Raw genomic sequence first — 26,509 nt, forward strand, 5'->3', positions numbered from 1 at the left:
AGTAGTTGCAGTCTGAAGCTTCTAGTTTTCCTCTTAACTCTTCTTGTTGCCATGTCTGCTGTCTGCCAATTTTAACTCCCTGAACTCCAATAGATTCCTTCCACAATGTTTATTAATATTCTACTTTCTGCCTTTTGTTGTAAAAATTCACAAGCTCTGTGATGGTAATTTAGAATTTAAATACACTAATTAAAAAGAGGAATAAATGAATTATTAGAATAACATGCATTCCATTTTGTTCCTCAAACTGATTTTCATTCTATTTATACTTCAGGATTTTAATCCTTACCTGTAGAAATCATAGGCACAGTTCTAAAATGCAGTTGTTGCTAAATAAAAAACATTCTCTCCTCACCACTATGCCTTAATGCAATGATGATATGTTTGCTCTAGCAGCTGACAAGCTATTGTATCATTTAGATTCAATAATGACATCTTGTCACACTGAAATGGTCATGTTTTCCAAATCGTACATTACAGTGTTGATTCCTGACGTACTGTATCATCTAGATGTGCTTTTTTTACCCTGTTCCATGTTGTATACATTTTGGTGCCATTTTCCCATTGACCGATCCATATACTGGCACCATGTGAAGAGAGTACAATTAGTTCAGGCAGAAAAATGAATTACAATGTGTTCTTCAAAGCAGAAAAGTTAACAACATAACAGGATTCGTTCACTGGAGCACAAAAAAATTACGGCAATAACTTTGTAAACTGCTAATCTAAAATTCAGTGAAGGTTGCTCCTTCCATTTGTAGAACATTTTTCAGAGCAAAAAGAAAATAAGAGGTGGTAAAGAAAGCTGATTCATAACAAAGGATTAAAATAACATTCAGTTCAGAGAAAGTAACTATTATAAGCTGCTGCAAGTTCAAGCTGAATTTCAATACATTTCAAAACTAGATATCAATATTTTGAAAATATTAATCTCAAAAATTGAGAAATCAGGATTTTTAAAAACATATATTATGTTGAATCTGATTACTAACCTGTATCTAGGATAGATCAGCTAAGAAATCACATTACAATGAAAGTACACGTTTTCCAGAGCTTGTGATTTATAAGCCAAGAATTCATGTTTGTTGTATCTTGCTACTCTTTATATATTTGGGAGGGTCAGAAATTGATATTGTCTATTATCTTTTCCATAATAGCAATTATATAGAATGGTTTGTAAGTAGAAACTAAACACATAGCTGTCATGATGTTTGGTACAGTTTGGACAAAGGAATTACTAATATATAAGCTTGAAATATTCAATAATTTTAACAAAATTGAAGAGATTTGTCGGGGAGCTTAATGGTCCATCCAGTTTAACAGATATGGTGCCATATTTTGATGCCTTTATATTCCTTGATATGAGGGAAAAAGGGGAACTTTTATCCTATTTGTCTTTCTCATAATGGATGACTTGCTGCTTTAGAAGGTGTCATAGTCGGCATCATAGGGTTCTGTGTGAGCTTTGGAAATCACTGGAGTGCAATGAGCTGAGTGATGTCATTTTCTCCTCTTCAAAGCCCAACAAAGAAGTAACAAACTCACTTAGCTGAGGTAGGAGTTTTCAAGTCCATGTACTGACCATCTCTTCACTTAGTGATCTGCTGTCAAAGGCCAGATGCTGCTATGGTTCAGTTTGCAATGTGCTTCTAAAAAAAAAATGTGGCTAATATTCTTAGATCGTTGTTCATAGTATTCCAGAAATGATGAGGATCACAAAATGCTAAGAGGGTCCTTTCCACATATCTTATTAAACCTGCACTGCAGTATATGTGTTAGAATAGGCAGAAATATTTTGTTTGAATCTGAGAAATACAGAAAATTCTCATGAGGTGGTGGAAATATTGTACAGATCAGTGTGTTGCACTGATGCATCAATGAACTAAAACCAACGAGGGATTTAAGTTTTGTTTTGCTTTGTCACTGTTATTTCACAATATTGTTTGGCAATACCTGGAGATGTGCTTAATATTTTTGAAAGAGTAAACCTGAAGATGGGTATTTTCACATAAGCACACAGGATACTCCTAGCAATTGAAGGAAGTAAATGGTAAAATTAGTACTGATACCTTACTATTGGCAAAATGTGTTCAGTGAACTAATTGGTATAAATAGACTGGAACTATTCTAATCCTTTTTGATTGGTAAGTTTACCATCTTATAGTTGCTTAATTGCATTTGGACATTCATTTGACTAGTTTTTTTTAAAAAAATTGTCCTACGCAGGTTATCAGTTGTCTTTTACTATCTAACCATGCACTTTGTTATTATAGAAAGGGGTTAAGTGTCAAGCAGGTAACAGCTCTTTCTGCCCAGCTCGGTATGGTATCAGAGAAACATTCTTTACCAGACTGTATGAGTCAAGGACCTTGCCTGCAACAAATTTTCCTTGCAGCCAGTGCTGTTAATGAGAGCAGTAATTAATTGATATCTCTCCCATCCCTTGACTACCACTCGGGGCAAAGAGTGGGGATTAAATTTTTCCCAAGTCAACATTAGAGAGAGCTGAATGTGCATTGACTTACAACAGCTCTGTGAATTCCTCTAATTTAGAGTACTTACTCTTCCACTTATTACATTGTAATTACTGCTCTCCAATACATTATGTTCACAGGCTTCAGTTGGAAATTATTAGTGCACTCTCCCTCTCTCCTCTTGAAATTCCATGGCACTATTAACATGGGACTGGAACATGTACAACTATCTATAAATTCAGTTGTCAGGTGCTAGGTTTTATTCTGATCTGCAGTTGAATTTAAAATTAGAGGCACTAAAATTCACATTAGCAGCAAGAGCAATGGAATTCTAAAAACTATATTTAACAAAGAAAACCTTTCCTGTCAGAAAAAAGCTATTTGGGAGGTTATGATCTTATCCTTTTGTGGGTGAAGAATTGACTTCTTTCCATTTTGTGCTTCAATGCAAAATTTGATATCACTCTGCATTGAAGGCAAAGATTTGGTTGTGTTTTTCAAATGGGGGTTAATTTGTGTCAATTGAAAAATTTATTAAATCAATCTTTGGGGATTTTTGCCTTTGTACTTTTTTTTGGTTACAAGTTTTCTATTAGCATTTTGAGACAACCCACATTTAAATCCCAATGTATTAACTGCAGTCAGTGCTTCAAATCTTTCTGCACTGCCTTTGCCTGCTGTATGAGTATTTTAAAAATCTTGTCAATTTTTATGCAATAATCCAGGAAAGATCATATGCAGATAACTTGTCTTTTTATTAACTGTTCTGTAGTGAATGTTAGAACTTGTTCCTGCAGTAGAATTTGAGTAGCAGAAGTAATCTTGAGTTACGTGGACTTTCTGCCCCTCCACCGCACGATCCCCTCCCCACTTAATGTTTTGTTTACCACCTGCCTACAGTTTTGATAAACCTCTGTCATGCCCTTATGCTGATTATGTTCGTGTAGAACAACTTGTATTGACTAACGAATGAATGATGCTTGGTCCCTTGACTATCAGAAAGGCCCTAAAGAATGTTGTTTTTAATTCAATGCTTTTCACAGGCTTCTCTGCAGAATGTCAGCCAAGGATCGACACATTGATTCGAGCTGCTCATCATACATTAAGACAGAGCCGTCCAGTCCTGCCTCGCTGACAGATAGTATCAATCACCACAGTCCAGGTGGGTCATCGGACGCCAGTGGGAGCTACAGCTCCACTATGAATGGACACCAGAATGGCCTGGACTCTCCCCCACTCTACACGACGACCACCCTGGGTACCAACGGCAGCTCCCGTAAACGATATGACGACTGTTCGAGCACTATAGCCGAAGACTCGCAGACCAAGTGCGAGTACATGTTGAACTCCATGCCCAAAAGATTATGTTTGGTCTGCGGTGACATAGCATCAGGATATCATTACGGTGTTGCTTCATGTGAGGCATGCAAAGCGTTTTTCAAGCGCACTATACAAGGTAATATTGATATTTCATCATGTTCTTAGTTTTGTAATATAAACAGAATTTGTACATTAGACAAAGCTGTGTATTCTTAGTATTGAAGCAAGTGGAATAAATTTGCTTTAGTCAGCCTCTGTGTTTTAATTGATAAAGCTAAATTAGATGTGGTTATTTGCTGACAAAATAAGATCTGAGCTAGTAAGTTATCTGAAGAAAAGGTTTTTTTATAAAAATCGAACTTGGCTACAAGGACTTCCCCAGATAATACAGAGAGGTCAGCAGATAATTTCAAACACAGGAAACCTGGTCCATCGAGTCTGTGTTGGCTCTCAGAGAGATCCCATCATCCTATCCACCCACTTCCTACACCTATTCTCTCATGCCATCCATAATAACTCTCTGAATTTTCGATCTCCATCACACTACAGGCAATTTATGGTTGCCAATTAACTTAACAATCTGCACATTTCAGGGATGTGGGAGAAAACTGAAGTACGAGGTGAAAAATCCACACAGGCACAAGGAGAACATGCAAACTCCATGCAGATATCACCCAGGGTCAGGATTGAACCCACATTTGTAGAGCCATGAGATAATAGTGCAAACTGCTGTGGTACTATGCTACCCTATTGTGCTGTTAACTCTTTTTAGTCTTTAACAGGAATAATGTGATGGTTGGCAATTGTATTAATTCAGAATGACAGAGTATTTGGATGTTATAAAAGGTGCTTTATACATTGTGTATTTCTGAAATGAGATATTTTCAAAAGTATTTACTGGAACTTCATTGGCAATATTATGGTTAATTAGACTGTACTCATTCAGGATATGACTATAATTTGGCCAAATGTCTTTACTCTTAAAAATACATATATTACTCTCTTTTATTTAAATGCTCAGATTTTTATCTTGTTCACATATACTTACAAATTCAAAATGAATAATTTTCTAAACTAAAATTAAATACCTTACTTTTGTTGTGGAGCATGGAGATTTTTTAACACCTAAAATGAGGTGGATAGTTTTTGTGAAGGGCATTTATAATGCTAATGAATCACGTCGCAATTAATGACAGTGATGAGGAATCAAAACTTAAATAATTTTTCACAATATTTCTCAAGCAATTTTTCCAGAAGTAAATGCCACCATTAGCACCAAAGATATATATTTGTATGTGTAACATCTGTACAAAGCATTCAGATAAATTATGATGCGGTAAGGGGATTGAAAGGTAAAAGAAATGATAGATCCTGCAGAAGCCTGGCTTTGAAGGGCTTATGTTCAGCTTGCATCATCTAGTTCAATCAAAATTAAAACCTAATTCTTCCTTAAATTAGGGATGATTTCTTATCCGAAATCATAAGCTACATCTAAGAAAATGTGAGTTTTTCATTCTTGCACAACACTGAGAGCTCTACTGAAAACTTGAAGTATATGTGCTGCTATAACACATGGTATAGCTAGTGCATCAAAGCTCCACTCTCTTGTCGTATCTGGGGTCTATTACATTAATGCAACCATTTAATTTCTAAGAGCTTCTATAGGTAATTAGGTTATAATGAATTGAGTATTTGGTCACTGATTCTGTTTGTTGCTGAGCAGTTCCTGTTTCATTCAACATCAATGGCTGCCGTGCTTAATGGTACTGGCCTGATAGATGCATAATCATTGCTCCATATGTAACATTATGTCAACCAATCGTTGTTTTCATTTGCATGGCTGTGAAATCACTTTTAAGCAAGTTACAGATTGCATAAGGCAATAAATATTTTCATAAATGAACCCCAATAGGTTTTTTATTTTTAAATATTTTCTATTAAACAAATACAGACAAGATAGAGAGAACATTTTATTCTAAAACAAAAAATAAACATCCATGCCATGTGTTTGATTTTTCTGATATCAAAGTTATTGATCTCAGTTTCAATAAATATAAATACATGATCAGAAAGTTATTCCTTTTTTGTATATGTAAATATAATTAGGAATTTCAATAATCTCTTTTCTTTCCTAGAGATTGTCATCTTAAATACAATATAAATTATAATCTCCATTAAGCAATTCTCTGAAAGGAATATGTGTGCGAATGGATTTCTTTCCTTGACCAGTTGTTTTCAACAATGTTTTGCACTGAGTGAGGAGTTTTTAGTATTTAGTCTCTTAGTGTTCCACTAATCTGTTATTTAATGAGGAAACGTCGGCTCAGAGAAGGGTAGTCAATATAAATCAGTGTTTACAAAGTGTGATTAACTCTGAAATATTTCATCAGAGCTGCTGTCCCAGGTGGATGTGGTGCTAATTACAGGGAGTTGCATATGTTTCTAGGGGAATGTGATGGACCCTGAGTGCTGCTAACATGAAGTATCAAGGTTACAATTACACTCACTGCCAACCTGCCTTGTCTGCACTAGCAATTTATGCACTCTGTGCGATGACCCTCCTCTCCAGAGGACAATAAACAAAATGCATTTTCATTAAGACACTAATGTATTTAACCACAGAGGACTAGAGACGGCTAGGGAAGAGAGCAAAGAGAGGGAGAGAGAGATGGAACTGATTTAAGAAATCATCCGATATCCAGTTATATCTTCTTAAAATGAAATGCTTGATCATAATTTTTCCATGACTTATCCTCTGTCTTTCTGTTACTGCAGGTAACATTGAGTACAGCTGCCCAGCAACAAATGAATGTGAAATCACAAAGCGTAGACGCAAATCTTGCCAGGCTTGCCGTTTTATGAAATGCCTAAAAGTAGGCATGCTGAAAGAAGGTATGAAGCACAATTGTTGTGTTTTTAAATCTTGCTGTTGTTTCGTTAAGTTTTTCCTGCTGTTTTCAGCCTATTTCATATCGCTATAAAGGTTTTTAAAAAAAAAAGAAGCCTTAATAGATTTGCCTTTCAAAATGCATTGCAAAATATAATGTAAATGAATACACTCACATTACATTGTGATCCATGTAATCATTTTGTGACTTAAATGACACAAGCTCACATGATATTACTGTCAATATCTTACATGGCATTGACAAATCTACATAGATAGATTAAATAAACATAAAATTGTTTTATATTTATTGCTTTTTGGTATGCTGATTTTTAAGGTTTTAACAAGCTTATTTTATGACACTCAAATAACTTGAAACCACTCAATGATGTTTTCTGACTGATTCCTGCAAGTGATGAGATGCGTGTAAAACTTAGAGGGTATAAATAATTATGGTTATTGTCCACAATGGTCAGCAATTTCATCAAACTGGATTTCAGCAACTAAAGATATGAAAGTCAAGTATTTGTTTTCTGTTTTACGTAAACATTTAAGTTTTGAAACCAAGTTAATAAAGAAGCCTCAAGTACAACATTTGTAACAGTTTATGTTCGAATGTTCTATTTTAATCAATTAGATCTGCTTTATTTGTCACATGTACAACAAAACACAGTGAAATTCAGTATTTGCGTCAGTGACCAATACAGTGAGAAGATGTGCTGGGGCAGCCCAGAGGTCACCAAAGTGGCATGCCCATAACCCTTACCTGTATGTCCTTGAAATATAGGAGGAAACCAGAGCACCTGGAGGAAACCTTTTGGGTTATGGGGAGAATGTACCAATTCTGTACTGACCATGGTGGGAATTCAACTCCTTTTGTTATCGCTAGCACTGTAAAGTGTTATGCTAACAGCTACACTACAGTGCCACTCTTTTAATAAGCATTTGACGTCGTCACACTCAACCACGTAGAGGAGTACATGAAAATGAAAAAAATCAATCTTGGACTCGGGGGTGGGGGGGTGGTGGGTGAGAAGATTGTGTGGAGTTTAGGAAGGGAGCTAGTTCTCTTTGGATTCCCCAAGGTTAATCACACTTTATTATTACTTTTTCTCAAATCTGAACTTGTCACAATGATTGGCAATGCCAGTTTTTTAGCTATGTCAGAGTACATGGTGCTATGTAGTCAAAACACACAGAAATAGGGACTATTTGGGGAAACAATTCCTATTTTTTAAAAAAAAGATATTGAAATAAATAGCATGTAAAAGTTGGAAGGGTTTCTACATTTTATGCAGGAGTAGGAAGCCTGACCTCTTCAAGAGGAACACTCATGGTGCTTTGTAATTAAATGTTAATAGTAATGGCTCTTGAAATAGAGAGAATCCCCTTTATCACCTTCTACTAGACTGCATTTTAAAACCACCACAAATCAAATGCACATGACCTACCTTTACAAATGTGGCCATCTTTCACAGAATAAATAAATAAGAAATTGAGCTAATCCACTTCAGATACACATTGAACTGAGAAGATGGGTCATTTTACAACATAACTCAATTTATTAATGTATCTTGAAATGTTTAATGTCAAGAATTTGCAAAACAAAAATGTTGTGATATGCTGACACAGCGACAGGGATGTTGTCATTGTAATGTCATTGTTACACTGATCTCTGCATCAAGGCTCTCTCGGTATTGCTACCTAAAGTGCAGCTGGTGCTACTTCAGTCTGCAAGACCAGATCATGTAATTCTTAAAATTATGTACTGAGAATTTTACTTCAATGCAAGTAAATATGGAAAATTAAAAGCCCATTTTAAAATCACAATTTAAAACAATTTTCTGATTTACATTAACTTATTTCCAGTGAATGGAAAATAAGATGTTAAAATAAAAGCAGGACGTGCATCCATAAAACTTTACAATACTGCCCTAGCCCACCCACCACCCACATCTCTATTTCTATCCCTAAATTTAAAGAAAAGTAACCAAGCATCATAACTGGGTGTTTTGCATATGAACTATACACATATGGTACCAGTATTATATCAGCAAGTGTAGAATAAACCCCGTAGTATTCTTTTCAGACACATACATTTTTTGATACAGTATGTTCAATACATAATATTGCATGCTTCTTATACAAAACAGTAAAATCCAGTAATGGAGTCAGTTGTTTCAATTCTTGCAGTATGGAAGGATAAAACTCCTTTGGTAACAGTTTCCTCACATTTGCCAAGAAAGATCTCTGCCGTTACAGTCGAAATACATTATGCAGGCTTGTTTTAAATGTTTTAACATTTGCTTATGTGCAAGAGTTTAGATGACAGCTCAGTAATTGATAAGGGAAGTTGGAGACAGGCCTGACGGATGTTGTAGTGGTTTTGATATGGCATCTTTCCCCATGAGCCTTCAGACAAATAGCAGCCTTTTGTTCTACTCCCAGCCACCCATATACACATATATCAATATGGCACTCCCATTTGTTGTGATGTGGCTGAATTTGATACTGGGGTCCTTCCTCACACTGGAATTACTGCATCAAACAGGCAATTAGGATGTCCACAATGGAAACTTTAAAAACTCCATAGCCTAATGAAGCACAAATTTGGATAGAGAACATGAAGGAATTTGAAGTTTGGGTTGCCCTCAGGGAAGAAGAATGCCTATGGGAACAATCATACTGCATGGATATTCCTCTTTTATTTTTTTTTATGAACTGCTTTCAGATTTTGAATTTTGTTTCGCTGCAACAAGGAGGGGAATCGGCACTATCCTGTCATGTTGATGCCAGCACGTGTTTCTGCAATGTCTGTTAGTTCATTTGCCAATATTCAAATCTGTTGCTTGATCGAAGAACTGTTGTGTTCCTTTAATATTCATCTACTGTTCCTTCCTCACCCCATCTGCTAGTGGAGAGTGGCTGTGGATCAGCTCGTCTGCAGGTACAGGTTTCACAAGAGGTAACTACAGCCTGACTGCCAAAGCAAGCTCACTGAGAACAGCTGTCTAGCCTCCCTCTATTGCACTTTACCCTCTGTGGGCCCTCTGAATCTTCCTGGCTCAAGACATAAATCATTGTCCTGTCACCAGCTCTTGGTTTTTGTAATATGCAATGCCGAAATTCATGTAAAGCTGCAGAACATGAAGATAGATAATGACTAACATAAAAGGTTTTCTCTTAAGAATTTTAACAATATTACCTCTTGGTTTGCAATAAACCATCCAGTCAGGTACAATATAAAGATTACTGAAGCTAATTGAGGCAATATATATTAATTTACAAACTAATAATTGCCTATAAATGCACTATTGCAGTTCCAGACTATATTAATCAATGCATGTTAATATTACAGTCTGCCCTTGTAGTTGTCGAGTACATTATATTTTAACACTTTAGCGCTCATTTTCGTTCTGCTTGTCCAGTAGACATCTAGGAAGTGGACAGTTAAAATTGATCAGGTTACTTAGTTACTTTCCTAGTCCCATTCCTCAGCTTCAATCTGCACAGTTGGTCAGACAGTAAAGACAGTTCCTTGATCAGCTTCTGGGACCTTCAATTAAAATGCACATCAAACTTTCATTATGTCACAAGGCCCGGACTATATTTTAACTCTGGTCAGAGTTGGGGAATGGCTGCCAAGTGAAGACTGTGGGGAGATAATGCAGAGCTCAAAATAGGTATATTTTCTTTTAGCTTTCTCTGTTGATCCAGGAACTGACCGTACACTCAAGGCTTCTTCTGCCCAGATTTCTCTTTGTCTTTCCTACTAGACTCTCATAAAACCCATTTTTTAAAAATTGCTTTTCAATGCAGGTGGTATCTTGGAAATAAAGTCACCCCAGTTAAAGCTGCTAAAGTTACTCAACTTGCATCCAATCAATCCTAGCTAACACCAGGACTGTTGTGACCAGTTTGGGCACTGCCTTTTTATATACCACTGTCTCATACATTGTTGAAACAGAACAGTTGTGAGATTTATTTGAAAATGCAGCTGGTGTCATTCAAATAACACAGTTTAAAGATTGAATGCAATTCTTGGATCAACTTAGTATCAGCTATACCTTTATATTTGATTTACATTTTTCATTTAGGCAGTATTACCAAACATCCACAATCTCTATTTCACTAAAATGGCATTTCAATCTATACTTCAGAAATTTCCCTGAAGCACAGCCTCCCAGACTTTAATTTGATAAAGCATTAGTCATGAATAGATTCTGATTAGACCAATCTGCTAAGTAAAATTTGCAAATCAAGATACTGCAATTATAAACTGAGTAAGAAGTAATAGCTTAATATTTCTGGTCAACTTTACTTCACCTTTGGAAATGATACTTTTTTCCCCATAGAGTTTACTTACGCATAATGGGACAGGATTCCCCAAAATGGTAGGGTTGAAGCCATATCTGCACTAAAATTCTGCTGGTTGAAAGTGGGTGATGGTCAATTAATCCATGAAAGAAGTGGTATTATGGAAATCTTTGTTGGCCATGGAGAGCAGGCATGTTTCCTGTGAGCTATATTTCCTAGCCAACAATCTGTCTGCACCATTCACCCTATAGCTTCTGTTTGCAGCTAGCTCTGTTCAGCTCCCAAATGTCGGTCATAGAAGCCATAACCATCATTCCTAACCACCATATGCTATCTCTAGCTATCGTTCAATCTACATCCTTCATCATGATCTGGATTCTTCTCATGATTTGGACTTCACAAGTGATTGGAAAAATTCCCTATCACAATGTCCCTCTGTCCCCAAAGCACCAATCTACTCTCATTGGCTATGACCTTATGAACTAGGCTCACTTTCTGAGCGGCCTCCCTCTTGTCACTCAAACTGCCTATGGATGGGAACTTCTCTTAAAGGAGATCATTAGTGTTATTTTGCAGAAAATCTTGCAAAAACAGTTCTTGCATGTTTTACCTCCTCACAACAGCCCTACCTGACACAGGTTTTGCCTCTGAGCAAAAACCCAGTCCAATGCATCCTTTTGTCTGTTTAAAAGTTAATATATTTGTTTTGTCCTCGTTATGATTGTATTTATAGAACTCCAGAATCAAGACATAAATTATTTTAATCAGAGCACTTTTCATTTCTCTTTCATTGACATTTGCTTATTAATTTGTTAGAAGCTTTCTGTAATATGCTGCTGGCCTTTAGCATTTCTGACAGACAAAAACAAAAGGGAAATGAACAACAAATGCTAGCACATACTTTATCATATCGGATAAAGGAAGATTTTTTTTATACCATTCCAAAGTTGTAAAGTCCCCATAGATTTTCTATTGATCAGGTAAGCATTTCCTGAACATGTTGTAATGTCAGGAGCTAATGGTGATTTTTGTCAAGTGTTGCCTTCTGGGAGCTTGAGTACAATTAAGGGGTAAGTGTTGGTGAATATTTTCATACCCTTTGGAGGGTCTCAAGGGAGGAACTAGCAAGGGACACAAGACATTTCCAGCTGTACTATGCTCTCCACAAGTAGTTTTTTTTTCAAAAGATGAAAAACAAACCTGCTTCTGACTGGCTGCCTTCCAAAACAGTTCCTCATTTGAATGCAGAAATGGGAAAAAAAATAATCCCCTCATGCTATTTCCCTGCCTAAAGATATTTTTATATTTCATGTCAAATGTGAATTAAGTTGATTACATCCTTAGAACATTTGTCTTTTGAACTTGTGCAGGGTTGAAATCCATTTCCTTATTTCTTTGAATGACTCATTTTATTGAAATAGATCCTTTACTTTAAAGTTCTTAAGTTTCCTCAACTAATCTTTTTTGCAGAATAAGCTATTTATTCAGCCCAAATTTAGTTATTTAAAAGCAATGTTTTGAAATACTCGCTATTGATTCACAGTGTAGACCAATAAGAAAATTTGGACTGCTGTAGTATCATGGCATTCTCTCATGGCTACGATCATTTTTGCCACTTTAATTATTTCGTCTTTAATATGAAAGGTAAGAGTGAGAGAAAAGAAGCATATATCGTAGTCATGGTATTTTAAACTGAATTTTTCTAATTGTTATTTATAGTCACTATTCATTCACTAATTTATATAAGACAACTGAATTCTAAATGTATTTTGGTGACAGATGGATAGAGGGTTCTCCGATTCATCCTGTTTACTTACATTTATGTAGATTGTCACTTATGGTTCATGAACCCGTGACAAACAGAAGCAGAACAGCATTGCAAGTAAAAGATGAGAATTGCTTTTGTATTGATTTCCTGTTAATCTTAAGAGATTTTTCTCTCCAGCTAATATCAATATTTTAATTTTTATGACAACTGGTTATTTTTCCAAATGGTGCAGACTTCATTCATTCATAATTTCCGAAGAGTCACAGAGCATTATATTCAGCAAGTTTAAAACTTTATGAATAATGATTTCCTCTCACTGTTAAATAGACAGCATTACATTAGACACTATAAATGCATTTGATTCTGAGTTAGATAAACAAATGAACATTCAGCAATGTATGTTAATGATAAATTGTTTCTGTCATTTTTACTATTTTAAACAATAGCCAATCTTGTAATTAATCTATCACACCACAATAAACTCACAAGCATTTTCGCTAATCTTCGAATGATTTTAACATCTAGATCCATGTTAGCAAAATGCTTTACCATATCAAATCAGTTAAAGAACTGAGAATGTTAATTAATCAATTTAAACTTCAATTATCAAAATGATTAAATGTCTCAAATACCCAGAATTGATCTTTATTATAAGATCTGTTCTTTCCTATTTTAAAGTTGACAGTGTTTATAATAAATTATGATTTTTAACTCTATAATGAAGGAAATATTCAAAAATAAAAATTTTATCTTAGGTGTGCCATCTTCAACTGAACTGCAGGACATCAGAAATCTTAAAATTTTGAAGCCAGGTGTATGTTTAAGTAACTTGGCTTCCACCTGCATCTTTTGAATGTACAAATGCATTGTATATTTACACTCTCTTATGAAGGCACTCAGAAACTCCGAACTGGTTTGTGAAAGTGAAGCAGCCATATCATTGCCTAAAATATGCACCTAAGCCCACAAGCTGTTTAATGTCCAATTTGGGCTATATTTGGGAGTAGCTAAAGTGTAGAGATAAGATTAATCATATACAACCAAGTGACAGCTATAGCTAAGACCTCCAGTTGTGCATTCCTATTGTCAAAATGTTGTCACAAGACACAAATGGAATGTGGTGATCTCTGAATGGTCGTCTTAACAAGGGCTCTGGTTAAATCCAATGTTTGAAGTTAAACCCAAGGTTTGAAACCAATACGCCAATTACCTCTGGGCAAGAAAATCAAGCAGCAGTAACTCCTTTTGCTTGTGTTGCATTAATAGCAACTTTTCAATGCAGGAAACATTTTCTTCCAAGAGCACAATTTTCCCTTCTACTACCACAAACGTAATGCTTGTGATTTGCTTTTACTGAGAATTGTACAGAGGCCAGCTTTCCTTTTATTGTTTGTTATTACATGACCATTTTATTCAGAATCAGCTATAAAATATTTCACCAAATTTCTCAAATAGCCTTTTCAGTGGTTGGGATCACGAGGTGTAACAGCCAGAAAGCTGAAAAGCAGATAAATGGGACATGAGTTAATATGATATTGATGACAGCAATTTAGTTAAATAGGCTGCAAGGAGAAAATATATATATATATTAGTTAATAGAATAGCTTGTTAGCACAAGTATTCCTTTCCCCTCAAAGTATTAACAACTGCAAATGCCTGCAGTGCAATCTTGACATCAGCCTGACCGCAAGTCTCGTGGCATACTCACTAGGGATGAGTGGTAGTTGTTGGCATAGCAAACTGTGTTTGTGACCTCTTAGCACTCTAGACAGCTGTTAAGACCCTGCCTTTAATAGGCAAGGTTAGCAGGGTGCAGGTCTTTTCTCAGTGCATTGACCAGGGCCCCTATTGCATTAAGGGGAGAACAAAGACTGATGACAGCTCCTGATGTCTGGGCATTTCAAAAGCTGGCTCAAAAGTTCATCGTGATAGACTGGATTAGTGCACATTGCAGCACTATTTGCCAAATATGGAGGTGGTAACCCAATAGTCTTTCTAGGCATGTTACATTATCCATTTTACATAAAACGTGAGGCATCTGGAAAGAACAGTTTTCCTGTACAGTTATTTTATCTGGCACGGTAAGTCCAGTGATTAGAACTTACCGGTAAATCCCAGCATTTCAATTCCTTTTATACCTGCACAGGTATTACACATGTATTACCTGGGTAAAATTGTCAGAATAACCCAAATCAAAATCCCACAAGGAAAACTGGAAAAGGGAAAGTTAAGGAAAGAAAAACTGCATTTTATAGGGTTAAAGTGCTTTAAATCTATTTCAGAATGTAGTAAGATGACAGCTGTTAATGAAAATCGAGACCCTCCCACTAGAATTAGTGGTGATTAGAAATTTCAGCAAGATGACTTCTATACTGATACATAATAATTTATTGAATGCCAATTCACTGAACTTGATCAAATTATCAACGTTGTTAAATAGTTTGGAGCTTACATTAGCATTTTCTGCCAGTTTAGTACTCTGCATTCAGAACATGTGGTATCGGGGAATTCTGCAACTGTTCCCATATTCAAACTAAGAAGAGAAAAAAAGATGTCACTGAGGGTCACAAATTATGTTCAGGTTTGACAGATTGTAGCCTTGCTTTACAAGAGCAGTAACATCTCATTTGTCACAGTTTGATCAGTAAGTGCGTGAATGCAAGCGGAAGGCTTTCCATCTCAGCACCAATTTAATAGTTCTGAGGCTGTCACCAGGCTAGAGCCACCTGCCCAAGAATTGCAACACTGATCTGTTTTAATTTAATCGGCCGTCAATCGGAATGAAATCATAAATCGTCTCCTTTGATTCCTCTGGCAGTATAGTTTTTTTTCAGTCATATTGCGGTGTTAGAAAATGCATTTTTAAAGGCCTATATCATCTTTATTTAAATCCCAAAGAAGTCAGATCTTGTGGCCAAACCAATGGGATTCTCACAATGTTAATGTTATTGTTATTTCATGACAAAATGATGGACGTCATGTCTGACATAGGTTGTGGCAATTGCATGGAATCTCCTGCAGACGGTGAGGTGTAAGTGAATTACACAGATTATTTCAGTGGACTACTAGAATAAACAGCTCGTGTATTAAAGAGTTTGATTTGGCAGATTTGAGGAATAAAATAAACTGTGGCACCTGGGATTGCTGCACTTGCAAACTTGGTCACCGTATCAGATAAGATAAATTCAAGCAAAAGCAGATTTTCCCCCTCCCCCATGATGAAAATAACAAATGACAGCACATGCCCTGAAGGAGGCTACTGTCTCTTTAAGTGAGTTTACTAAATGCATTTCAGTTTTGAGAGTAAATGGAGTTAGTCTATTGTACATGTTTAATTCCCTATTAGTCCCCAGTGTTTACTGCTGTGGCCAAGCTGGGGCACCTGTAAATTGGGTTAAATACAACACATTGTCTAAACATATCACAGTTACAATCATTCACCTCGAATGGTGATAAGAAACCTCTTGTATTATTGAATCTACAATGGGGAGGCTCTGCAGGCACAGAGATAACAGCTAGTTATTTCTCCTTAAGTAGAAAGAAAAACAGTGGCTTGAGCTTGCTGTTATGACTGTGACATTAATTATAACCCACTGAATTGTTTTATGCTGCTGGAGTGGTTTTGAGATTAAGCTCGCCCTCCAAGCTCCTGTGCATATGGCTCTGATTAAAAATATTTGTCATTCAAGAAAACTTTCATTTTCAAGCAGAGATGATGTATTTATTTTTCTCTGTGTAATCTTGCAGTTTTAATTAGTGGCACGCCAAAAAAACAGATTGGAATTATTTCAGCCTAGCAATTAAAATGGAATGCTAAGTGAAAGCTATTTCAGGTCCCCTATAGGGATTTAATGTTAACAATGTGTACTTTTTCTTTGGTGAATCCTTGATAAGCAGGAGGGCTAGACAGCTTTCATTATCATCAGAAGCACTTCATGGTCATTCTTTAGTATTTGAAAGGGATATTTGTTCTTTGTAAATGGTCAATTTTTTCAGGCTTTTGAAACATAATTTACAATTTTTAATTTGATTCAATTTGATTAAATCATTAATTAACTTAGACTTAATTTTCTGAGTTAGCTTTATAAGTTTACTTTGAGGGAGGTATAAGTGGCAGAAAATAAGCTGACACAAACACAGGCAGACACGTTGGTATACTTGGTGACTACTAAATATAGCATTTTCTGTTATTGCCTCTGCAGTTACCCATCGTAGAAAGATGCCAGATTGTGTCATTGTGGTGGTGCACAGTGGATAAGGTTATAGTGAATGACATCACAATAGTAGATTCTACTTTCAACACTCGTATTTCATTGTGAATAAAAGTTAGCTCTTTAATAACCTATGAATGACACAATTTTGTGGCGAAGTTTTCAGCCAAAAAGATTCAGTTAGCTTACAATCTTTATCAAAAGGTGATTTTGTTAAACCAGTGTATTATCAGTACATGATAATGTCAACAAATACACTATCGGAAAGAAAAATTTCTGATAAACTCAAGCTTCTAACTGTAGCTGTTGTAGCTAGTTTTAAAGCATTCCTCCACTTGATTGGCTTGGGCTAAATTCTTCAAATGGTTCCAACATTTTCACTGTGTTGGATTATACTCAGTATTGCGATCCACACAGACTGCTAGCTGAACCTATCACCTCATGAGCTGCACAGTCATGCTCCCTAGGTACTGAAATCGGACTGCTACCACCGGTATCAGATCAGTTGCAACTGTTTTGATTTTGGCTGGTCAGCATACACGGGTATCTGCTTGATTGGAATCCCAGTTCCTCCGCCCAGGAGAGAGACCTGTGCACACATTTTGCACCGTTGTTGAAGTTACAGTCAATGCACACCAAGCTTTATTTTTAATGCAGTTTTTCTATTGTAATTCCATTTGCTGTATGCAAGCAGTGAAAAATAATTGTGCACACACAGCCATTTTATAATCACTGAAACACCTAATACAGACATGCAACGAAATATTGACTGCTGTTTTTTTTCCCTGAAATGCTGTGCAAGTAATGAAAAGAAGCATTTTGAATCTATGTTGAGTTCATAAGGAATCATATTGGAAGATTAACATTCCAAAGGCTATTTCTATGTTAATTCTGAAAGTGCTATTTAAACAGAAGAGTGACAGCAGAATAAGCTTTGGGTAATCATTTTGTACAGCTCTTTATCCAATTCACTTTAGCTCTAATGGTGTCTGTGTCCATAGCCACTTAAAATTTATACAGTTGCCTATTTCTCAAACAACCCCTCCCCTAAGTATCAAGTTAAACAGAAATAGTTAGTATGATGTTCACATATTAAGCACTGTAGCTTTTATGTGTCTGTTCTTTGTTTAGAGTTATTGAAATGAAGTGTTTTATATTTAGTACATTAGAGTTCAAGTTTTACAGGATGATAAATAGCCCATGAGTACATTTATGTTTAATGCTTCCTATCCATACATTAATAGGACAGACTTGCTGTACCAAAATTAGTGAATATTGATTGGGGAAGACATATTGAGAATAATGGCCATAACAACTGAGTGGTATAGTGATAAGAATTTAGAGGTTGCAGGTTAGAGCCCAGGGGCCACCTGACACTTGAGTTTCCCAACATTGAATGTGATGCATTTTGTCATTTTCTGTCAGGGTTTCTAGAAACAAAGCTTTACCATGTCTTAAAGGAAAGACAATAACTACCGGTACACATTACCCTAATCTTCCATTTGTAAACCTTCCTTCTGCTGTTTTACAAGCTAAATGATAACTAGAGTGAGGCAGAAGGTGTAATTAAGATGTGGTGAGGTTACATAGGCAGGTTTCATTGTAAAATAAAAGATTGAATTGTCAACATAAGAATGTAGTCAGCAAGAACTCATATCTACAAAATGTGTTAAAAGTCTGATCTTCATTGGGGGTTTGCAAGTAGAAGTACATGCAGAGATGAGATTTTCATTGTTTTTGGACATCTGTGACTCATTACAACAATGGATAGTTTAATGAAACCAGCTGACTAGCCTCTAGGAATGAGTTTGCCTTCACAACTGTAAGCAACATTCCAGAAGATCTGCTAATCAGTTCACAGATAGAAATGGGGAAAAAAAGCTTAGATTTTTTTCCTGTAAATTACATTTAAACATAGTAAACAGATCATGGAAGGTATTAAATAAAATGTTATTGATTGGAGCTTCACTCTGCCTCCATTTGATTGACCCAATGGAAAAATATATTAAAGACCAAGTACAATATGGATTGTATTTAACATGACCAACCAGGGATGAATTTCGAGGCAATAGCTAATTGATTGAAGTGAGATTTTTGATGGTCTTTTATCTGGTAAAACTATAATTAGTGTAAATCTTCCCTACAGCCAAATTTTCCAAAACAGACTTGATGTTTATTAGTGTGGGAAGATGTGATCAACTAACTCTATTTATTAATTGATTACAAGTTAATTGACTAATGATCATCCACTTGATTAAAGGTTTGACTGTCATGTTTGTTTATTGTATTGGTATTCATTGTGTTTCACAATTAATCAGTGGTGTAAATTGAAATAATTGCACTCTTCATTAGTATTAATTGAACCACTTTGTGCTTGTTGAAACTTATTTACCCTTACCCTGCTGAACACAAACAAATTTGAGACACCTGCTCTGAGGGTTAAGTGTAAAGGACACAATGAATGAAAGAAAATCTGTATTTGTAATTCACCCAGAAGACTAGCTGTTCAGCAAAATATAATCTGAGCTCTCACTAAGTGATTTTTGTCTTCCCAAAACTGGTCATCATTTTGAGTGGAGAGAGAGAGGTTTAGTTAACAGTTTGCATCACTCTTAGATGAAATTATGATTTGATTTGAATTAATTTTCAAAATGGATTTGGTGAATGACTCTATTTCTTACCAGAAACCAGAGCTACAAGGCATGGGATTCCCATGGGAACTTGGGAGAGCTCCCAGGAATACTGAGCTGTGAATCCATTGCTGAATAGGAAAGGAAAATGGGCAGTGCCATGAGCAAATTGCCCCAGTGCTGTGTGGTAAAGAAGGCCGTGCTCTTCATTATGCCAATGCAGATGTAAACAAAGAGCTGCAGTATGTTTTTGCCTTCCTAACCCAACAAAATTCCCATTTTTAAAGACTACCATAATCGGCCATGCTACGTACAAATATACTGCACAATTCGTCCATTTCGCTTGACGATTGCAAATAAGGTCCAGAAATCTATTAGCAGCATTTCACTATCCATTGGTGGTAGGGCCTTACCAGGTGCTGATGAATTTACACAGGTTTCAGAAGAACAGTACAAAGCTTTCTTGTGCTAGTAGCATGTGTATCCATTGACAGAATCATCTCAAAATTGTGTCACAGGAACTTTGCAATGCATGCCTTTTTCCTTCTGTCAGATTCCATTTCTCCCATTCATTCTTAGGGCATGTGCGGCACTGGTGGAGTCAGCATCTGTTACGCCCCCCGTAGCTGTCCTGAGAAAATGTTAAAACAGCTGAGTACTTGTTATGTGAGGTCAGAGGTCAGCTGAGAGTCAACCACAATGGTGTGAGACTGGAGTCACATAGAGCACAGAGCACATAAGTTTGTTAATGAATCATCTGTATTTTAAAAATTATATTCCTTTAACTTTATAGTTCCATGTTACTTAGAGGTTTAGAAAATTTTTTTGAATTTCCACAGTTATAGTTGAAGTTTAATTTTCTGATTATTACTCCAGACCAGTAACATCAGCGCGTTACCACAAAGTTGGAGAGCAGTTAAAAATACCTGTTGTTGCAATGAAGGAGAAGCAGGATCTGAGCTCCTTCTTAATAATGATATATACTAAGCTACTGAAAGTGCCTCGCCAGTGTTGCTAGATAAAGGCTTTTTCATCAGGTCCCTATGGTATGCTATAGCTGTCAGCTGCTTACCTTTTCTTTGAGGTAGGTTATGTACACTAGTGCCAATAAAAATCAGTTTTTTAAAAAAAGTTCTCTCTCGATCTAATCAGCATTATAAAATATATAACCCTTGTTACCTGGCAGTCCTGTAGTTAAATTATTGTTCATCTACATTAGATTGATTGTGTTTCAGTAACTTTTTGTTTTACCTGTCACTATCATTAATTTCTCACTAGAACAATATCTTGTCTAAGTGATTGCCCAAACTTGGCAATCAATCTTCATTAACACACTACCCTTTATCTTTTGGATAAAATTTGGAAAATTTTTGATGTCTACTTGGTATTCCAAGTGTCTGTTTCTCATAAATAGACTTCTTTTCAAACAAATACTGCATTGTTAGAGCAGAGTGCTTGAGATCTATTTCTTGCTGATCTTCCCTCAGAGTGGGAATTCTTTGCTAGTGAAGTTGGTAAGCAGAATGTGACAATATAAGATGAAGGAATTACTATAGCTTGTGTGATGGGTGACATGTACCCAGTGGATTATGGTCAAGCGATATGCATAGTCACTGTCAAATATTGGGTGCTTAACAGGGGAAATCTTTTGGAAGAACTTGGGCTCTAGTAAAATTCCACCATATAACGTTTTGGATTAGAAAAGTAGAGAATTACAATGTGCACTCCATGTATAAATTTTACCAAGGTTGTTCTTTCCATTTCCACCAGCTGTTGTAAATTAAGTGTTTTATTCTAATGCTTGCACTTTTTCTCCCATGAATTTCTGTAATCTAAAATTGATTCTTGAATTAGGAAATGTTGATAAAATGTTCTTTTTGTTTTCCTGATATAAGAATATATTGTTATAGATAATGTTAAAACAAGTTACAGCATTTTTGATTTGGTGCTTTATTGAAGCTATAGCAGTTCAAGTGCTTGTGATATAGTATATTACTGGTGCTTAATGCTTCACACCAATTGCAATATAATTGTTGTAAGTGTAGCATCCAATTCTAATACAATTTTTTTTAAAGCTTGACAGTAAAAGTGGTGAGCTTTCCATTTTCTACTAACTGAAAAGTGAAGCTCTTGTGGCAATTGTTTGCATTGAGTGGAGGACTCAGCAATATAATATATGCTAAGTGACCCTTCCAGGATGCCTGCTGCTCTGACACCCTAAGCTCCAGTGTAATTCAAGTGAGCAATGTAAAACTGAGCAATGTAAATTTGACTCCCCTGCTGAGACTCCAATGATAATAACATGAGAAAGTTCAAAGCAAAAGGAATTTCAAGCAACATAACAATGACCTTTGTAAAATGCATGCTCAAAAATATTTGAATTTGAGACTATAGTTGGAATTGAAATAAATACACTGGTCTAGGAATTTGACTGTGCAGCGACAGAATATCTGCAGCAGTGAAGACAAAAATTACGTTATATGACGTTGACCAATTTGGCACAGTTTTTTTCCCCAGAGATTTATCAAAAATCCTTAATAGCATATAAAGTTCTTATGAGAATTTTCTGTACCCTGGAGTACATTTTCAGGTAACATCAATTGTGGTGTAACCTCCAAAATGTGTTTCTGATGAGAGTTTTGCATCTCCTTGAGCTCAGCAGTTATTGCTGCTATTCATTCTCAGGAAGAAGAGTTTTTAATAATGCAAACAATTCATGCTGAACATGACTTAAATGGTCAAAAATGTTTCTCCTCCAACCATAAGCAGAGTGCAATTCAAATCACCGTAAACATGATCTAAAATAGATGGACCTGAACTGGAATCCCAGTTACTGCACTGTCAGTTGATTTCAATAGGATGACCATCAAATTCAAAGGCCAGGAATGCTAGAAGAAATCCCACAATAAAGAATGTGATTGAAAGGTCATTAGATGAAATGCGTGTGTGCCACAGAAAACCTTCTCCACCCAGGCACACGGGCAAGCCCTTAGTTACAGCGACAGTAAGGTCATTACTGGATACTCTTCCTAAATGTCCTCGTTTACAGGTGTGATATCTGAAATCCATAGGTGCAAACAAACTTAAGTACCTTGATTGTTTTCAAGGTCAAGTTCACTCTCACTCCTGGTAATCTTGCTTCAAATTTCTTCCAAAATGTCTCTGCTGAGTTGTGTCACATTTAAACTTTGGTCCTTATTGCTGCTTAGCTGAAGTCCCCCCCCCCCCCCCCCCCCCCAAAAAAAAACTGAGAGGGAAACCTGTTATTTTTGGTCAATTTGGCTTCTGTATTCGCATTGGAACTTGGTTGAATAGCATGCTTCTCAAAGGCAGACCCTTGCAGGCACTTCCCTATGGTATCCTTGATGCAAAGAAGCTGTACACAACTTTTCAGAAGCTTTTGAAAATTCCCATATTCCCAGGAGGACCGTACCACCACACCCACACCCATCCCATCATCGTCACGCACCTCACTCCTTTCTAACTCTCTTTAGAAGCTGGAAGAATGACAGATGTATTGTGAAATGACCTTTTAAGGACCTCTTCCTGAGGTCGGAGCTATGGGAAAGGGTGTTACTGACATGGGAAATATGACCACAAACACCTACATTTCCCTGGAGCAGAGCGGCATAGCACAAGGAAATCAGCTGGTGGTGCTATTTGGGAACACGCTCCAAGAAATTTCACAGTGATTTTAAGCTTTTTTTTAAAAACAGTGTTGGAAAAATTACTAACATCATTTGAAGGTCAGAGAAGCAGTGCAGGTGAACTTCTAGGCCAATGTTTTATTTTAAGCTAAAGATGGTCTAAATTTATCAGCTTCCTATCACTACCCAGCAGAAAAAAGCATATATTGTTTAATATACATTTTTACAGTCGTGGTCTATTTTCTTTGCAGATTGCAGGTGCCTTTTCAGCCTGTTGTGCCATCAAACTGATATTCTGTGAAATTAGAATGCAATATTTTAAATGTATAGTTTGAATCAAGTATAGAACACAATGCACTTTTTAATGGCATAAGCCTGCAACAGTATAAGAGATAATGTTAAGTCCCAGATGTTTTATTGTCCAGAATAAACTGATGGTTTTATTGAACAGTTTTGTAGTTCAACATAGCACAGATTTTAACTTGAAATGTATGACCATAAACTTCATCATGTATGTGCTGTTATTGGGAAATATTTAGTTATCTCTGCCAGAATAGACCAAATAAGAGGTATTTTCTTTGGTGAGGAAAAAATTGTGGCAATATTCTAATTATTGATAATGCTACAGTGTTCTTATCGTATCCCTGATACGATTCTTATTAAAAAAAAATTAACAAACAAGGAGCGAAAAGAAAGTAACAAATTTATATGGTGTTTGTTATAAAATAAGATATATTTGTAGAATAGACACTACTTGGCCGCAGTAACATGATAGAATAAGGAATAGTCTTTTTATAAAGTTGGATGCGATCAACATCTGGTAGTTCCAGTGCCACTGCAGCCAAATACTTGGTTATAGAGGCAAGTTGTTACTTCTATCCATAGATTTTCTCCCAAAATGCAACAGTGATTCTGTGGAAAAAGAAATGCAGAAAAGATGTGGAGAAGTAAAATTCTGGATTTGCTAAATTGAATAAAATGAAAATTAAAAATGAAAACACACTTGTTTACTGTAATGTAATTTCATGTGTCAAGAGAAGATACATAAAGTGAAGTATTATTAGTTGAGCACCAAGCAGAATCTGGCAGCGCTTATGGATTATAAATTTTACCAGATAACTTGCAGGACTTTATGTAACCAATGAAATTAAAAGTCTTGTATCAGTTTTACTGTCATCTGTGTGCCCCTTCAAAATGTATAATTAAAAAAAAAATTGGGTGTGTTTTTTTGTAATTGCAGTATCACATCAAGTGAAAGCATTTAATCAAGGATCTAAAAGAAGTTGTCTGTCAGTACCTGTTTGTACACAAGTCGTTTTGCCAATCTGGCATGTTTGAAAGGGAGGCAGTTTTTGCGATATTTTACTAATGAAAAGCCAAGTCTAATGTATTCAGCTTTGGAGTTAGAACAGCATTTGCACATATAATGGAGTTTCCTGACTTTATAAAAATTTTTTATAAGTTATCTTTTTTAAACAAGACATCTTTTATAATTAAACAAAACGATGCTGTCATTTATGTAGGCTTACTAAAGGGTTTGAAAGCTGCATTTGAATGCACCTCAGGCGAGGGTTGGTGGAGCATCATGATGTACGTAGCTAGAGCCTTTTCAATATATTGCAGGTGGCCTGGCAGCCCTCATGCAGTTAGTTAACTGAGTTGTTGCTTAGGTGGAATACTTTAGCAGGGGTCCTAACTCATGAGTGGAGAGCATCATTTAAAACTAGCCTGCACTGCTTGAAGCTAGCTTTCCCTCGTAAAGAGGGGATGCTCTGTTTCTGGGGTAAATATAGCAAGTCTTCTACCATGAATGCTTTCTGGAAAACAGTGATGAATAGTGCAGCAAGGGAGTGAGAGAGAGATCTCCATGGTTTGTATTCAATCCAAAGGTAAGCATAGGCCCGAGAGTCCGAAATCATGAGATACATTGTGTTTGGCACAGGGTTCAAAGGGCACAAAAAGATAAGAGGAATAGAGAGTTTTGGAAGTTAATCCCAAAATTCAAACTCCAAAGATCTGAATATGGCATGTTGGAAGATTAATGGTCTTATTAGAGTGGTTAAAGTCAGTGAATGTATCTTTGAAGCCATATTCTACAAGCTGCATCACTAGCCTCAGGCACTCCATTGTTTCACCATCTACCATTCTGTCATCACTTATCTACCTACAATCTTCTTCAGTCAAAATGCACACTCAACAGTCATGTACTTCCCCATTGCCGCATTCAGTTTCCATTTCAGGGAGCTTCATACTCACAAATGGTACTTTTGTGGAGCTGTTTTACTGGCTACATCACCCAGACATTGCTTGACACCGATCGAGCCAGAGAGCACAGCTTCCAGCCAAAAATGTTGGACAAATATCGACATGACCTTACTCTTTTGGAGGATTGCATAGAATTCAGTCAATCCACCATTCTCTTTTTCATACAAGTATGCAGTTGTTGCTTTTTCCTGTTCTCTGCTCTTACTCATTTTGATTATACAGACACCACAATCCGTCAGTTGTGCAGGAAGGTAAAGGCAATAATGATGAAGATGAAGTGTCACTTCATTTTGCCCTTGCAATTTAAAGGGAAATAAAGAGCTGAGATATGTATGTTGCAAGTTCCTAGACATAAGCAACTTTCAAACATTGCTGGGAAAAAAAGATGTTGCAGATGTCAGCTCCGTAAATGTTAAGATGACAGAAGACTCCAATGAGATTATTAATTGGAAAATGGCAGATGAGTATAGAGAATGACAGAAAACTTTGCACAAAACTGGAGTCTATTCTTTCCAGCACCAAAATAGTGCCCATGTGCATTCACACACTGAAGAATCATTAGCAAACCAGCCATACTGCAGTGGCCAGTGTGTTCATTTCTCTTGCAGATCTAGTAACATCAGACTCTAGCAATGAAGCTGAGAACCATTTTAGTAAACTTAAGGATGAAATGAGTAGAAGTAAGAATTGGTGAATCAGTCTCTCATGCCTATTCTGCCATTCAAGACCTTTTATCTCTGTGGAACTCTCCTGCACAAACACATGTCCTTGATTTCCAAGGCATATAAAAATCTACAAGCCTTCTTGTAGAAATGTGTCCAGTTGCTCAGCTCATTCTCCCAGTCATACTACATTGCAAGATAAATGTTTACAAATGCCGGCATTAGAGCAACTGGTTTGTGCAAAAGCTGGAGGTCAGCAATCCTCCAGCAACATTCCCTGTAGATGTGAAAATCTCTAAAGCATCAACAGCACTTGTCAAATTACAAC

General features: G+C 36.3%; 1 protein-coding gene across 16 annotated transcripts in view; it reads left to right on the forward strand.

The window, feature by feature from the left end:
- Positions 1-26,509, forward strand: part of LOC140730432 (estrogen-related receptor gamma) — a 231,489-nt gene that overhangs the window by 163,107 nt on the left and 41,873 nt on the right. For all 16 annotated transcript variants that reach the window (XM_073050820.1, XM_073050829.1, XM_073050836.1 and 13 more), the window contains 2 exons: positions 3,518-3,930; positions 6,570-6,686. In XM_073050820.1, coding sequence (XP_072906921.1) covers positions 3,518-3,930; positions 6,570-6,686 — 530 coding nt within the window. The remainder of the gene's footprint in view (positions 1-3,517; positions 3,931-6,569; positions 6,687-26,509) is intronic.

Source organism: Hemitrygon akajei, chromosome 7 (genome assembly GCF_048418815.1).
Source record: "Hemitrygon akajei chromosome 7, sHemAka1.3, whole genome shotgun sequence".
Taxonomy (NCBI): Eukaryota; Metazoa; Chordata; class Chondrichthyes; order Myliobatiformes; family Dasyatidae; genus Hemitrygon; species Hemitrygon akajei.